At 37.7% G+C, this 15,548-nt stretch overlaps 1 protein-coding gene and 1 long non-coding RNA gene across 4 annotated transcripts in view; one reads left to right on the top strand and one right to left on the bottom strand.

The window, feature by feature from the left end:
• Positions 1-15,548, bottom strand: part of LOC149768139 (uncharacterized) — a 34,852-nt gene that overhangs the window by 6,832 nt on the left and 12,472 nt on the right. Inside the window, exon 2 of one of the 2 annotated variants that reach the window (XR_016399987.1) lies at positions 8,997-9,118. This is a non-coding gene — a long non-coding RNA (uncharacterized LOC149768139). Of the gene's footprint in view, positions 1-697; positions 9,119-15,548 lie in introns of those variants that run through there. The other variant, XR_016399986.1, reaches the window with a different exon arrangement.
• Positions 3,853-14,239, top strand: LOC149768140 (basic leucine zipper 23-like). 2 transcript variants are annotated; one of them, XM_089929771.1, is made up of 3 exons: positions 3,853-4,048; positions 4,156-4,989; positions 14,134-14,239. In XM_089929771.1, the coding sequence occupies exons 1-3, from the start codon at positions 3,853-3,855 to the stop codon at positions 14,163-14,165; spliced, it is 1,062 nt and encodes a 353-aa protein (XP_089785897.1). In that variant the 3' UTR covers positions 14,166-14,239. The 2 variants fall into 2 exon arrangements, with proteins under 2 accessions (XP_089785897.1, XP_089785898.1); XM_089929772.1 differs by lacking the exon at positions 14,134-14,239 and adding an exon at positions 8,559-8,767.

The following is a 15,548-nucleotide window of genomic DNA, read 5'->3' as shown; positions in this document are numbered from 1 at the left end:
TTTTTAGTTATCATTTCATTGTTTCTCTCATTGAAATATCGACAAGGAGCAGAAAAAGGAAGGAAGGATGAGTACCGGGTCAGATATTGGATAATTCATTTGCTAGTTCTTTGAAATGAAGAAACTATTTTGTGTTTTTAGCTGCGATATAAACTATTGTTAATAAAAGAAACTATATTTGCTAATTGATTTGCTTGATAACGGCTAATCACTTTTGGACCTTGCTCTAAAGTTCTCAAACCTCAATTAAAGATTGCTTCTCTACTTTTACTGAATGTTGTTACTAAAACATATTGGAATTCTCCTAGCGTCCAGCTGTAGCAAGAATTTCCATATTTTTCAGCCCTGTTTGGTTGGAGAATGTGTCTATCCCCTATGGAATTATTATCCTCGGACAACTCGGAATCCTGCTGGTTGCAGTCTTTTTCTTCTGGTAATCTAGGAACATCACTCGATTGGATTTTAGCTAGTGATGCTGTTAGACGAGGAAAAAATATAAGTAACTGTTTTTTGGGGATAGGAAGTAAATCTTTTGGGCTCATTTTCTGGGTAATTAGAATTTGAATAAACCGGGAATAAGTCTATTTCAATTTCCCCACGGAATTGCTGTCCCTGTGGAACCTCTGTGGAAATTCAAATGCTTAATTTTTTTTGTTATGGATTTTGTAAGGATCTATGTAATCCAGCACACAAAATCTGCACTTAATCTTTTACTTGATATGAACATTTTATAACATAATTAAATATGTTTACGGATCACATGTTTTTAATATCATGGCTGAAACCTAACCCAACTTTGATTTGATATCCAATCAGAAAGGAGAACTTTATCTAGACGACTAGAACTCATTTCATTATGAAGTTATTCATTCAACATGTGATGCTAATATTAAAAATACTAGTATTAGTGGTAGGAATTTTTGCTTGGCTGTCATCAAAATTCATTACTTGGTGCAAGGCTAGTAATAGCAATGTCGTTATTAATGATAGGAGTTTCTACGTAAAGGCTCAACTTGTGCAGAATCCTCTATTTGTGCATGTTGATCTTAATAATGTAGGCACAATGACAAGGCTTTCTCCTTGGCTATCATTAAAGAAAAAAAATCGTGAAGGCATATAATGACACTTAATAGTAACAATGAGAGTTTCTATATGGATGTTCAACTTATATAGATAACACGAGTTTCCAGTTGTCTATAATTAAATTTTATTACTTAATATGTAATAAAAATTTATTTATTGAAATCTTCTATTTATTATAATTTGTATTATCATATTGCATCTCAAAAATAGTTGGAAAAAGGAAAAAATACTATACATCATGTAGGGTCGATGTTAATAATGTCGATATTGATGATGTGAATTTATATATGAAGGCTTTTGTACAAAGTTTTTCATTCATCATGTAGATGCTGGGGTTAATGATGCCAGTATTAGTTACAGGAGTATTTGCTTGACCATTATTAAAGTTCATTGCTTCGTGCAAAGCTAGTATTAGTAACACCGGTATTATTGATGAAAGTTTCTATATAGAGGCTCAGCTTGTGCATAGTCTCTATTAACCATGTAAATGCGGATCTTAATGACACCAGGATAATGATGGAGGTTTCTTCTCGACCACCATTAAAGTTCATTGTATTTCGAGAATAGTTGGGAACTGAAGAAAAAATCATATACTTCACATGATGCACAGTTGGTATTACTAACGAGAGTTTCTGCATGGAGGTTCAGCTTATGTAGAGTTCGCTATTGGCCATGTTAATGCCGGTATTAATGACACTAATGTTAATATTAAACGTTTTTGCTTGTCAATTATTAGATTTTATTACTTAATATGCAATAGAAATTTATTTATTGAAGCCTTCTATTTATTATAATTTGTGATATTGTTATACTACATTTCAAAAATAATTGAAAAAAAAGAGAAACAATAGTATCCCACCCATCGTATAGGACTGATATTGGTAATGCTGGAATTCATGATGAGCCATTGCCACCCTCTTCATCATCAGTTGATGATGATCTGACGAGAATTCCAATAGAGCCAGGCTAGGAGCATAAGATTGTGCGTTGGAAAAGTTGCTTGGTGTTTCTTGCCAGCGGACAATGAATCAATAAGTGGTCAACATCCCTTGCAGCAGTTGGGCAATGATCACAACAAGCAGTTTGATTATTAAGAAGGTGCCTTAGAACTAATGTAGGTTTACATGGTAAGCGCAGCCCAAGTAATTTTCCGCCAAAAATGTCTTAATACATATCCAACTCAAATTTTGTCTTATAGAGGCATTGATATATTTACATATCCTCTTACTAGTGTCACTTGACTTTGATTAATACTGATTTCTCTGCATCACCCCATACTAGATTAAGAAGTGGTATCAGAATTTCTGTAATCCGACTTGCTATCTCAGGAGGAAAATTATATCTAGTTTATGAAAAAGAAAACTGCCGCTGACCATATTACAATCAAGCATATCCCAACTTTAGAAGCCCAAATGTGTTAAAGAAAATTCTCTGAAATTGCTTCTCAAGCCTCACTTCAGCAAATTGCAAGTCCAATTCAGCTTCAAAGCGGAGGGAGTTAGTGGGGGAGTCGGCAGCGATATTATAAAAAATAATAATAATATATATTTTTATTATTAAAAAAAATAAAAAATAGAAAGGTTGGTAATAACTTGCTCCTACTAACGATACTCTAAATGCCCTAATTTATTAGATGCTCGTGATGTCACCTTAGTTTTTATAAAATATTATAAGAAAGCAACGTAGCAATTGCCTATTACCATTCATCTTCTTGGGAAGAAATTGAAGGAATTTTAGGAACCCATCCCCCGGTCACCTCAAGATGAACTTCGACAATACTATACGAAGACAGAGGTGGGATGGGGTTCCTAATCCGTGACCACAATTTTCGGCTGATTGCTGTAGAAAGGCGATACATCCGTGATATGACAGTTATAGAAGCGAAGCTCAGCGCGACATGAGAGGGTATCACATATGCGAGGTCTGCTCTAAGGGCTGGTGAGATTATCCTGAAAGAAGACCCTACCATGGTGATTGATTGGATTCGGGATGTTGTGCGACAGGCTGACGGTCATCCTCTTCTTAGCGATATACAACGGATGATGCGAGACTGTGACTCCTTTTAGATTGCTCATGTGTATCGAAAGACGAATAGAGCGACTGACTAAGTTGCCTTCTTTGCTGCCCATCACTCTGTACAGATCTTATGGACACGGATAGATGTTGTACCTTTTTTAGGCCATGTTTTGTATCTTGACCGAGTTGGTTATATTCATGCTAGGTTTACGCGAGCGACTGTCTTATAAAAAACAAAAAATCAAAATTTTGGAGCATCAAATGTGCTCATCGTGTCATGGCGGACGCTGTCAGCTGTCACGATTCACCAATAACGAATAGGTTACTATGTTTTTGTTTCTTGACTGAGTTGGTTATACATAAGCTAGGTCTACGTGAGCAACATTCTTATAAAAAACAAAAAATCGAAATTCTGGAGCATGAAATGTGCTCATCGTGTCGTGGTGGACGCTGTCAGCTGTCACGATTCACCAGTAACAAACGGGTTACTATGAGTAATCTTGGAAGGAAGGCGGCTAGGGGTCTACTTCTATCTCCAGGCAACGATCCTAATCTCCCCTGGAGACTTCCTCCCCATTTAATTCCCACTTCTCCCTGCGATTATTATTTTTTTTAATATCCAATGGGTCCCAGTCCATGCGAATAGATATTCTCACTTGCTCGGTTCGTACCAGGAATTCCCCTCCCTTCCATGGCAGCCTCCCTTCTTCTCTCTGCGTCTCTATGCCGGCCTCTATTTGAGAAGCCTTCTTAATGGCCGCGAATACTCGTCGCAGACTCGTGCGTGCCCTCCAAGCCCTTACTCTACCTCCCGTCAACGAGGGATCCATTAAAATCGCGACTTTCCCATTCTTGGTCCGGGTTGTTTCTAGGATTTCATTGTTCTCAGATTTCTTCTTCGGAAAATCCGTTGTCTTCAATCGAATTGAGGTCTCCTTCTCTGGTTCTGGTAAGCAAGATTTCTCTTTTTCCATCTGGATTGTTCCCCAAATCCAAATCTTTACATTCTTTCGGCCCTTTCTTGAATCGTGCGGCTTCCAATTCCCTCTGAAATAGGAATTCTGCTGCCCAATTGGGCCATGGACGACTTGGACCTCGACTTCCCGAACCCGGAAGTGTTCCCGGGCCCTGATGTCGGGGACCAGATGCCCGGCAACTGCTGGATAGATGGCTTCTTCGACGAGAGCGTCAAGGACATGCCCCGCCACTCTTGCACCCACACCCACACCTGTAATCCTCCGGGGGGAGACCTCTCGCACACCCACACCTGCTTCCATGCCCACACCAGGATCCTCTCGGCTCCTTCCAATGAGACTTCTTCCGAGTCCGCCGAGAAGAGCTCATCAAAGAAGAGGCCAATTGGCAACCGAGAGGCTGTCCGGAAGTACCGCGAGAAGAAGAAGGCTCAGACGGCCTCGCTGGAGGATGAGATTGTCCAATTGAGGGCGCTCAATCAGCAGCTGATGAAGAGGCTGCAGGGCCAAGTAGCTCTGGATGCAGAGGTGGCAAGGCTTAGGTGCTTGCTTGTCGATATAAGGGGAAGGATAGAAGGAGAGATTGGGGCCTTCCCTTATAACAGGGCAGCGAGAATGGGCGGGGATTTGGTTTCTAATGCAACCCAGGGGAACCTTCTTGGTGCTCACATCATAAATTCGTGCAATGTGCGCTGTGATGACCAGATCAACTGCATGCAATCACTGATGCAAGGCGAAGATGGGGATGAAGATGGTGCATTGGATGGCGAGAACTTTGATGCTTGTGAGATTGGCAATATTCGGTGCATGGGGAGTTCGAGTACAGGATCTAAGGTCATCTTGACTTGTGGCCATGGAAATGCGAATGGAAATGCGATGGCTGCTGGATGTTCGTCTAAGGCCAAGAAAACTAAAGGTCAGTTCTGATTTACCTTTTTCTTTATTGAAAGTGCTTGTTGAATATTTTAGTGGTCTTCTTCTATTTGATTAGCAGGCATTTGAACATTTTCCGATGTCGATTAGTTATTGAATTGCTAGAGTGATACATGTAAAGCCTACCCTATTTGATGTGCTGGAATGAGAAGCACTATTCTGGTTGTCATGTATTTCTTTTCATTTCATATGGACTTTGGGATGCAGCAAGCTTCAATCCCCCCAAGTCCATGTGCATTTTTAGGGAATTATTCATGGCATCTGCAGTAATCTACCTCCAATGGAAAATCCTTTGGAACTAAACTGTTAAGATTTTTGGGTGCATTGATGTCACCTTAAGTGGTCGGTGATTTTAGGCAATCCTATTTTTTTATACAGGACATGATATTGGACTTTAACCTTCTTCAGTGAAATCATGAACTTGAAAACTATTGAGAGCATTCAAGTTATGTAAAATTGGCTTGTTAAGAAAAATCTACTATATCATACTTGCAAACAAGGACCTCGTGTCCACCTCCAAGGGTATAAAATGGAAATATTTATAGGAGTCTAATACATGTCAGTCTGAGGTGGAAATGTCGTTTGGTGGGATAAATTGCAATAAGGCAGGATAAAGGGGTTATATTCCTCACTATCTTTGAACCGAACAAATCCTCTACATAAGGGGAAAAGTGCTATATTTTGTATCTTCTTACAACTTTATAGTGAGTTTGAACCTAAGTTGCTAGTAATTTTCTCAAATTGATTTTGATGGCTTTCTATGTTAGATTGTATAGAGATATGAAATTTGCTATTTTTAGAAAGTCTGAACTCTGAAAGTATCCTATTTTCCTAGTTGAATAAGGGGCTAGTGAACAAGTCTTATTATGTATTTGGCTATAAAAGGATAGAGAGAACATCGTCTAACAAGTGCAGTGATAATCAATGCAAAATAAATTCTCTTCTACTATCATTACTTCTAACTTCTTCCCCTTATTTTTCTTATCTTCTATTCTATTTGTTACTCTCTCTTTGAAATAGCAATCAGATAAACAAAAGTGATCTATAATGACTGCATCATTTTCAAATCTGATTTAAACTGTCCGGTAACACTCATTATGTATTCTTTGACCAATGGGGCTACATCAAGGTTTCCTAGTCCAAGACATAAGAGCTGCTTTCAACCTGCTGCCTGATGAAAGCTTCTTTGACGAGGTTGTCAAAATCATTCACCTATATGCAAGCACCCAGATGGTGGCCGTAATAACCCTAAATTTTTTTTTTTATATAAAGAAGGATAGAATAGTCCTTAAAAATTGATATAAGGGGTAAAATTGGAAGGAATCAAAAGTTAATGCATAATTGTAGATGCATTGAAGTGGTAAGGGCAAAATGGGGATTTAGCATTGTGATGTGATTTAAATGGAGGGTTTGGGGTGCTGTGGCGGTGAGATGAAACAAAGAAGGACAGAGAGGGCTGGGTCTCAGGTGGTGGAAGGAAAGAAAAAAAAAAGAGAAGAAGAAGAAGAAAGAAGAAGGGAAGGGAGCCCCGGTTGCGCTGCCAGCTGAAGGAAAAAGTGTAGGTCTCCTTCCTCTCTACGCAAAGACCTCGATTTTTCGAAAAGAAAAAGGTAAATACCCATCCCTACCTAGTCTTCTAATGGATTTGAGACTATAAAGAGGTTAGATAGGGATTTTAGAGGTAGTTAAAAGAGGAATAATCGGATTTCGACAAGGTTTTTCCGAGACTGCGGAAAAACTGTGTCGAAGTCCCAACTTCGGTGAATTTTTTCGGGGGCCAATCGGCCTCCGATGATGATGTATCTTACTATTCTGGAAATCCCTATAAGTGTCGAATATTAGGTATAAATTTCATAAAGTTTGGAGTTTGGAAAGTGGAACAAAACCGGGATGAAGTAACCCGCTGTCAGTCTAGGTTACTGTTCATCCGAGATGAAGAAGGTGAGAAAAATGATGGGAGTTGCCTCGAAACGCGCCGGAGTCGACTCGAGGTCAACTGGAGTTGATTCGGGGCAGATTAGGGTCGACTCGAGCTAGGCGGAGTCGACTGGAGAGGTGCCGGGGTCGACTCGAGATGTGCCGGGGTCGACTCGGGAAGTCGGAGACGGCTCGGGATTCAGAAAAATTTTAGAAAGAGAAAGGATTCAATTTTTTATCGCACATTGTCCCAACAGCAATGGCCCAAGGTGTGAGTGAAATGCTCCTGCATCAAAATACACATAAATAGCAAGTTAATTAATAGAAAAAGGAAGATTTAGTGAGGGGGGAGTTGAGTCAATTAAAGTTTTCTATGTTTATAATTGATACATAGATTATGAGTCCTTGATACAAGACTGAATGTATAATTAATGCATGTCACAGTTGGGCAAGAAGCTAGGGAACAAGAGGAAGAAGTCCCCCACTGCCTACTGTAGATTTTTGGAGGTGTATCAGGACCGTGCCGGATTGGCAGGTGAGTGGAAGTCATGTACTTTGCACCATGAGCATTCTTAATTCATTTTCATGAATGTCGCCAAGTGTGAATTGATTCCACTTGAGCATATTGATTGATATTGTAGTAGATTCCTCTATAATCTTGTTTCTCCATGCTTGATTATTTTGTACATGCACTGAGGGAATATTGAGAGAAATTTCAAGGGGTAGAAGAGTAGTCAAATTGGTTCCGAATTGTGAAATGACTTCTTTTGTAAATTAATTTTATTTCCTCTATTTCAAAGACTTGTAGAGCCTTTTCAGTGATATATTGAGTTGCATTGCACTCCCTTGACCCCTCACTCCCAATCCTGATGTTAGTTTATGATTGGGCCGTGGTCGAGTGAGTGGTAATCTTGATTATACTCCTTTTTAGTAGAGTATTGGGATGGTGCATTATGACATTTATGCATGGCTTGACAGTATCTACAGGACACCTATAGTCGATGGGGTTAGACATCAGCCTGTGTGCACATAGTAGCCTTCTGGGTGAGCGGAGCCCAGTCCCTTCCTAGGGGGGATACGGCCCTAGGCGTAGGATCGGCCGGTCCTGTGACTTATATATGGCTTGCCGCCGGGCAAAGTAAGATCCGCAAGGTGTCGTTTAGTATACAGATATGAGATGTTTCTATGGATTTCTGTTCTGGATACTGGCCAGCATTTACATTATCAATATAGTGTCTTATCCTGCATATGCATGTGACAGTAGGAAGTTGTTGTGGTTCGCCTGGGGCGTAAGACCCACCTTCCGACAGCTGTCTAGTGATGACTTCGCATATTGACACATCGATTTGCATATTTCAGTGTTATAATCTATTGAGCATATTCATGATGTATCATTCATGTTTATTTGACTATTCTATATATGCTCCCGATGATTATGATTGTGGTGATACTGTGATGATTTACTCCATATTTCTTATGTTGAGTTGTGTGCACCCTGTTATTGATGACTGCTCATATGCTCTTGAGATTTCACCTCGAGCCATGATTATATCTTGTCTCATGTGCATAGTACTCTCTACTCCGCTCACTGAGTATTCATATACTCACTTTCCAGTTTGGTGTTTTTGATTGCAGGGCAGGTGTTGTACAGAGAGGAGCAGGGTTAGAGATTGCCTGCTAGCTGTGCTGCTTCATAGTATAATGTAGATAGAGGTTTATACCTTTTGGTGTATTATAAACCTTCTGTTGTATATAGTGTATAGTTACAGTCATAGATCCTGTTGTGGATATGGGTTGACCATGGATGGATTGGGAAACAGGTATATATATATATGTGCAGATCAGTTGTGTGCCTGTGATAATGTATTGCTATATATTGTCCAGGTTTATTATGTGACAGAATATGTGATTGCTGCTCTGACAGGTAGTGTTGTTGTATGTATTGAGATAATCCTGACAGGTCAATATAGGAAAGGTGATCATTTGTGTATGCATCATGCCAAAATTTTCAGAATTTATTGATGATTGATAGGTAGTAGGGTTCTATGTGGTGGCTGGTGGCCTTATGCCTACCTGCACCCTAGGACCGTCGCGGCGGCCCGCCGGAACAGGGCAGGGGTCGTGACAGTGGCCCTTGCTAGCCTTCTAGTCTCAACCTCTTCCACACTCACTTGAGTTAGATTCAATACCAAAACCTGCATAGAAGTTCTGAATTAGACAAGTATGAGGTACAAAGACTTGAAATGGTTTTCATTGGATGTCTTTTGTCCAACAGTAATTTAAAATATGGAATTTCTGATTAGAAACTATGTTTTATTATTTCTTCAAAAAATTACAAATCAAATAGACTTATTAATAAAAATAGCTATTTACTTACAAGCAAAGTAGGAAAACACTTTAATGGCTGGACAAGTGACTTCTGTGACTTTGTTGCTAATTTAGTATTCTTGAAGAGCAAGTATGAGTAGGACATTAGAGAGTTAACCTCCTTGTATTACCAAGAAAGATACATGCCAGGATGTATCTGAATTTGTACACATAAGACACTCCTATTCTTATCACTTTTGTTATTTTCATTTTTCTTTTGGGCACATTGGGAGGAAACTTAGGTGCATACAACCAATGCAGCCAACCAAAATCATATTTACTTGAGGAAAGAAGGAGGGGGGGGGGAGGGGACACATGATCTCCCCAAGACATCCTTTCCGTGCTAGCCCCAATCAATGGGTTGATTACGCTCCCCATGTTGCAACCTTTAAAATTGGTAAATAGTTGGTCTCTTTGAACAATGAGTTTGACCTGCTATAATATCACTAGAAGTGATTATTTTTTATTCTTTTCAGAGATTGATCAAGAATGTAGGTGTTAAATTGACTTTACAATATGCCATTTCTCTAAAACCTTATACTAGTTAGGAAGTTTGAATAAAACATGTATATTTGAAGATCTTAAACAAATAATAACTTTCAAAACTTTTCTTTTGTATAATATAATATCATATTTCTATAAATTTTAATCAAAAGTATTTTTTTTTAACATATCCTTATCTCATTTGCTCCTTCTTGCCAGATCAGACACTTGGACATGGGTTCGAGTCTAGTTCTTGTGTCCATGCCAATGCGACGCTGCCTTATAAGCCATCTTTTCCTCCAGAGTTTCTTTAATGTTAAAGAATCTCATCCATATAACTCATAAAATAACCACATAAAGGATTTTACTAGGTAATCTTATTGATGCAGCTTAGGGTATCTAAAATGAAGGGATTGCACTCAACTTAGAGAAGCATTGTCTTCGATTTCGTTCAATCTTTTCCCTTTTCCATATGGAAATAGCTCTAGTCATTCACATATTTGTATCCCCTTGCCTGACAGTCCATATGTATTTGCCCCTTGATTGTCCATCCTAACACCCTTAATTCAATGAAAAACTCTAGTTTTCTATTCCTTTATCTAGTTGACACTCAAGAGTATTTCTAATCTTGCTTTGAAACCAACCTCCTATATGGATCATTATAAGTTGCAGTATTTTTTGGTAAATATTTCGGGCAGTATGGTGGTAATATGCCACCACCAGGATTTGAACCTTGGACCCCACCCAACAGCAAGTTTTTAGGTGAGTGGTGGCAACCAGCTAATAGCTGTTGGCCACAAGTGCATATTTGATATTACTATTATTTAGACATTTTTTGATGGAATTTTGTAATTTATTATTTCAGAGCTGTTCCTTGACGATACTTCTGCTATTTGCTCCTATATGGATCATCCCTCCTTTAAACTTTTCCCCTTTTTCCCTCTAAATCCTGCTCCTTTGTTTTTTACTCCCTTTGTTTTTCCATCTCCTAGCTTCACAGATGTAGACCTTTTGTTTTGGACCTAAGCTTTTTTTTTTATTCTTTTGTTTCAGTTGCCTCTGAATTCCCCACCTTTTTTTTTTTGTGCTTGGGTGATTCCTACTTATTAGCTATAGCCCACTGCTTGATAAACTAATTTTGACGATAGGTCAAAGTTAATGCCAATGAGAAACTCAAATATTACATATATTATTGCTTTTTGGCAGTCAGCCTTCTCCAACATACACCTCGTATCCTCTGCTGCTCCATATTTCACCATTTAAACCACCACATATAAATATTATTTTCCCCTGAGAATTCTTAGCAATAATTCATCATTCTCTTCCAAAAACTTGCTTATTAACTTTCTCCAGTTTTGTGCACTGTATATCCGTTATTTCATCTCATCCTATAATACGTACTTAATACCTATTCACCTATAGCACATAGTATCCACATAAGAATTCTGTCTTTCAAGTTTATCTACCATTATTCCTACTTCATTCGCTTATTCTCATCCCACTTGTAGCCGTGACCAAACTCCTTAGATATTTCTGCTTTCACAAGCAAATAATATATACTATTGTTCATGTTGATGTATGCCGAACAAGATAGTTGGGATGAGTCTTGATGGTTATGGTTGTGGATGAGTCTAGAAGGGTAATTTGCTTCTTTTTCTCCAGTTTAAATCTAGCCTTATTTAGTAACTGAATCTTAGTTTTCAAGAGTGCTCCCTATTGTAATATAATCTGAGAATGTTATATTTGAGCAAGCCTAAAGTTGATAATAGTCGTTTACAATCTACAAGAGAGTCAAGTGTGATATCTGCCTATATACAATGTGCAATCCACATATATATGCAGAAAGTGTTTGTCTATGTATCATTCATGGACTACAATGACAAATATAACCCTATCAGTTGATGTCAAGATGAATTCAGTCATAAAGTGCAACATTAAACCATAGTCACTTTATGAAAGGATTGACTCTTTAGCAAATATACACGATCTTCAACCTGACATCGACCATCCTAAGTTTTACCAACAATCATAGGCCAATTTGGAGTCTGAATGCTACTAAAATGTAATCATTTAATTTAAATTGGTATGTAAACATATACTAATGCTGTTGTAAGTGTTTCAATATTAGGATAAATGAAATTGGCATGAACATTCAAGCATGTTGTGGTCATAGGAATACAATTACATAAAGCAAAATCATATAAGTAATTGGAAGAGCACATTAACATCCGTTCTATAATGGTTTAGTTTATATCAAAAGATCCCATAAGATCTGCTATAAATACTCATTATTAATATGAAGTCTATAAATTGGCTGAAGCATTATCATATGGTCTGATCAACGAAAGTGATCTTTTTCTGACAATTAAAAAATAATCATCACCAGATATGTCTTTAGATTCCATTTGTCAAAACATGGAGTATGGAACGAAAACTGGGTGATACTATTTGTATTGGCCAATTCCAACTGGTAGTGTCATAAACAGTCCAGTGTTGAACCTTAGACTAGTATTTACTGAAGAGGCCAATTCACTACTAAACTTGATCGATATAAAAATAACTGATCGGAGTGGTGGGTGGACCAGTTGTAATTGTCATTTCATTATGATTCTGCTTGGATGAGGTTGGTTCGATCTTGTTCAGGCTATTAAAAGTCTTTCAGGTGATGATATCATCTCTTCAATCATTCTCTTTATTCTAATACTAATAATGAAGAGATGAAGGGATGAAGCAGAACATGGAGAAAGAAGGAAAAAGAGAAAACCTAACATCTGAGCATGAAATATACTTGTAACATGGACTTCATTTTGGCAAGGAGCCATAGTGTTCTTGAAAAATGCATTTATAATAAAGAACTTCTTCAGGATGTTGCTTAAATCAATGTTAGAGCTTGAATGCATCCAGTTGGTTTTGTGTCTAAGCCTATTAGGCTTTGCCTTCAAACTTGTTGGCCACCTCCATGTTTTTTTTTTTGGTGGGGGGCGGGGGGGATGTGGAAGAGTTAATGACAAATTTTTAGTAGAGTGTAATTACTTGGATAGAACAAGCATGTCTTCAATTGCTTTTGGATCTGACTGGGAATGAGTTAATTATAAATTTCATCCTAAGTTTTTACTAGGACGTATGCTTTTTGTGCAAAATCATAATTGTTTATATGGCCATGGGAATTTTTAATGCTAAACTTGCTTTTTACTGGATTCTCAAGTGGAAAATAAACAGCTCCGGTAGCTTTATATTTCGAGTTGGACAAAGAATTTCCATTAAATCTGTAACACTAGGTTTCCAATGTATGTTGATGATTAATTATTGAAACCGATGATCCAAACAATTGATTATAGCTTGCAATTAAGTGCCCAAAAACTAAAGAAAAAGTTATTAGTTTTGCATCAAATTGAGCAAAGAAATGTATGACACTGTATGTTAGTGTGCTAAATGTATTATGGAAATATGAATTGAAAGTCAACACTGTTGATCATGATTTACGCATCTTAAAACAAGCATATATTATCAGAAATCAAAGATGAAAATACACATTCTGACTACCTTTTAAATGATAGGTCTTAGCAAAATCATTTGCAGTGCCATTAAAACCATTGATATTGCATTTAGGGTGTCAGTGGGGGCTGATAACTTACTAAATACCCAGCTAATTAGCCCCACCCCCCTCCCCCAAAAAATAGGGGGTGGGTGGGTATAGAGGATTGTGTTTGGATTTGGATCTAACACATTTTAGGTTTGGGTGTGGATAGGGCCAAACTCTATACGAACCAAACCTGTGGATGCCCCTAATTGCATTCACTTGATCCATAAGTAGAAGACTTCATATGTGCTTTTTTAAGATCTGGCGAACATGATCGAAAGATGTAGAACTTTAGTTCGAATGGCTTGTCATGGACTTTGTATCTAGTAAAATGTTCAATATTTAATGGCAAGACTGTTATCTTACTCTTTTGTTTTTTTTTCATGCAATTTGTTTAAGAAATTCCTTGTGTTTTTCAATAATATCTTTTTCCACATCCATTACCAGTTTATATAATTCTCAAGTTGTATTTCATGATCAAGGCCATTCTGCAGATTTGATAAATGTGTTATCTGACATGAACATGAGATTTTTCTGTTGCTAATACTATATTTCTGTGAGTTAACAACTTGTTACCTTTTACTTTATTTGCTACCAATTTTGTTACTGTGTGACTCTGATGGTTATGTAATTGCAGTTATAATATTGGATTGAACTTTTTGACATCGTTGGTGATGTGGTATCCTGTTCATTTTTGTTTTATGTCATTTTCTAGTTTGATATAACAGAGCTTTTTTAGCGTTTTGTCTCTTGATTCTTGTGTTGGTGCTTCTTCTTCAGGATCATGTGCAGCAGCAACTACAGATGGTTGACCATGTTTGGCATGAATTTAACACAATCAGTTCAACAAAGTGTCTGAGGGAACTGTACTGCTGCATGCCTCCTACCATCATTGGTATTCCTTTATTGGATTTTGGCTTGTTTCTTTCGATCTCATTGATCCTTCTACAACTGCTCTTGCCTTCAAAGATTGTTTTGTGTTTTACAATAGGAACTAGTGAAACATGTGGTCTAAGTAAGATGACTGTGGTGATAATTTTACCATTTATGCGTGATAATATGCTTCCCTTAATGTTAGACGACTATATCATGATTTCATACTGTCACAGCTCAAAATGTGGCCTGTTGGTTCCTCAGCTCGGTCATTGAATTGCGAGGATGCCAACTAGTTGAGTTAGTAAAGTCGCTAGGGGAGCTGCCATTGAGATTGGTTTGACTCCCACCGACTCTGAATTCAGGGAGGCTTCCTCCTATCCCAGTTATCAGAATGGGAGGAGGACGATCCTTTTCCTCAAAAGGAGGATCCAATTTGTTTTATATGGTGTGGGCTGCATAATATGTGCACTAGTGAGGTGTTTCTATGGTGTCTATAGGCGCATATGCAGGATCCATTTGATTTATCCAAATATTCTATACATATTTTCTCAATTTTTTTGTATCTTATGTTACTGAATTACTTTTTAGTTACCATTTCATTGTTTCTCTCATTGAAATATCGACAAGGAGCAGAAAAAGGAAGGAAGGATGAGTACCCGGTCAGATATTGGATAATTCATTTGCTAGTTCTTTGAAATGAAGAAACTATTTTGTGTTTTTAGCTGCCATATAAACTTTGTTAATAAAAGAAACTATATTTGCCGATTGATTTGCTTGATAACGGCTAATCACTTTTGGACCTTGCTCTAAAGTTCTCAAACCTCAATTAAAGATTACTTCTCTACTTTTACTGAATGTTGTTACTAAAACATATTGGAATTCTCCTAGCGTCCAGCTGTAGCAAGAATTTCCATATTTTTCAGCCCTGTTTGGTTGGAGAATGTGTCTATCCCCTATGGAATTATTATCCTCGGATAACTCGGAATCCTGCTGGTTGCAGTCTTTTTCTTCTGGTAATCTAGGAATATCACTCGATTGGATTTTAGCTAGTGATGCTGTTAGACGAGGAAAAAAAATAAGTAACTGTTTTTTGGGGATAGGAAGTAAATCTTTTGGGCTAATTTTCTGGGTAATTAAAATTTGAATAAACCGGGAATAAGTCTATTTCAATTTCCCCACGGAATTGCTGTCCCTGTGGAACCTCTGTGGAAATTCAAATGCTTAATTTTTTTTTGTTATGGATTTTGTAAGGATCTATGTAATCCAGCACACAAAAGCTGCACTTAATCTTTTACTTGATATGAACTTTTTATGTCATA

The sequence above is a fragment of the Phoenix dactylifera genome, chromosome 3 (genome assembly GCF_051530095.1).
Source record: "Phoenix dactylifera cultivar Ajwa chromosome 3, Ajwa_hap1_PhDact_Kaust_v1.1, whole genome shotgun sequence".
NCBI classification, from domain to species: domain Eukaryota; kingdom Viridiplantae; phylum Streptophyta; class Magnoliopsida; order Arecales; family Arecaceae; genus Phoenix; species Phoenix dactylifera.
This window is presented reverse-complemented; position numbering and strand designations above follow the sequence as displayed.

Coding starts and splice junctions, on each gene's coding strand:
- LOC149768140 (XM_089929771.1), top strand. CDS start 3,853: ATGGCCGCGAATACTCGTCGCAGACTCGTGCGTGCCCTCCAAGCCCTT. Junction 4,049..4,155: donor GGTCTCCTTCTCTGGTTCTG/GTAAGCAAGATT, acceptor CCTCTGAAATAG/GAATTCTGCTGCCCAATTGG. Junction 4,990..14,133: donor TAAGGCCAAGAAAACTAAAG/GTCAGTTCTGAT, acceptor CTTCTTCTTCAG/GATCATGTGCAGCAGCAACT.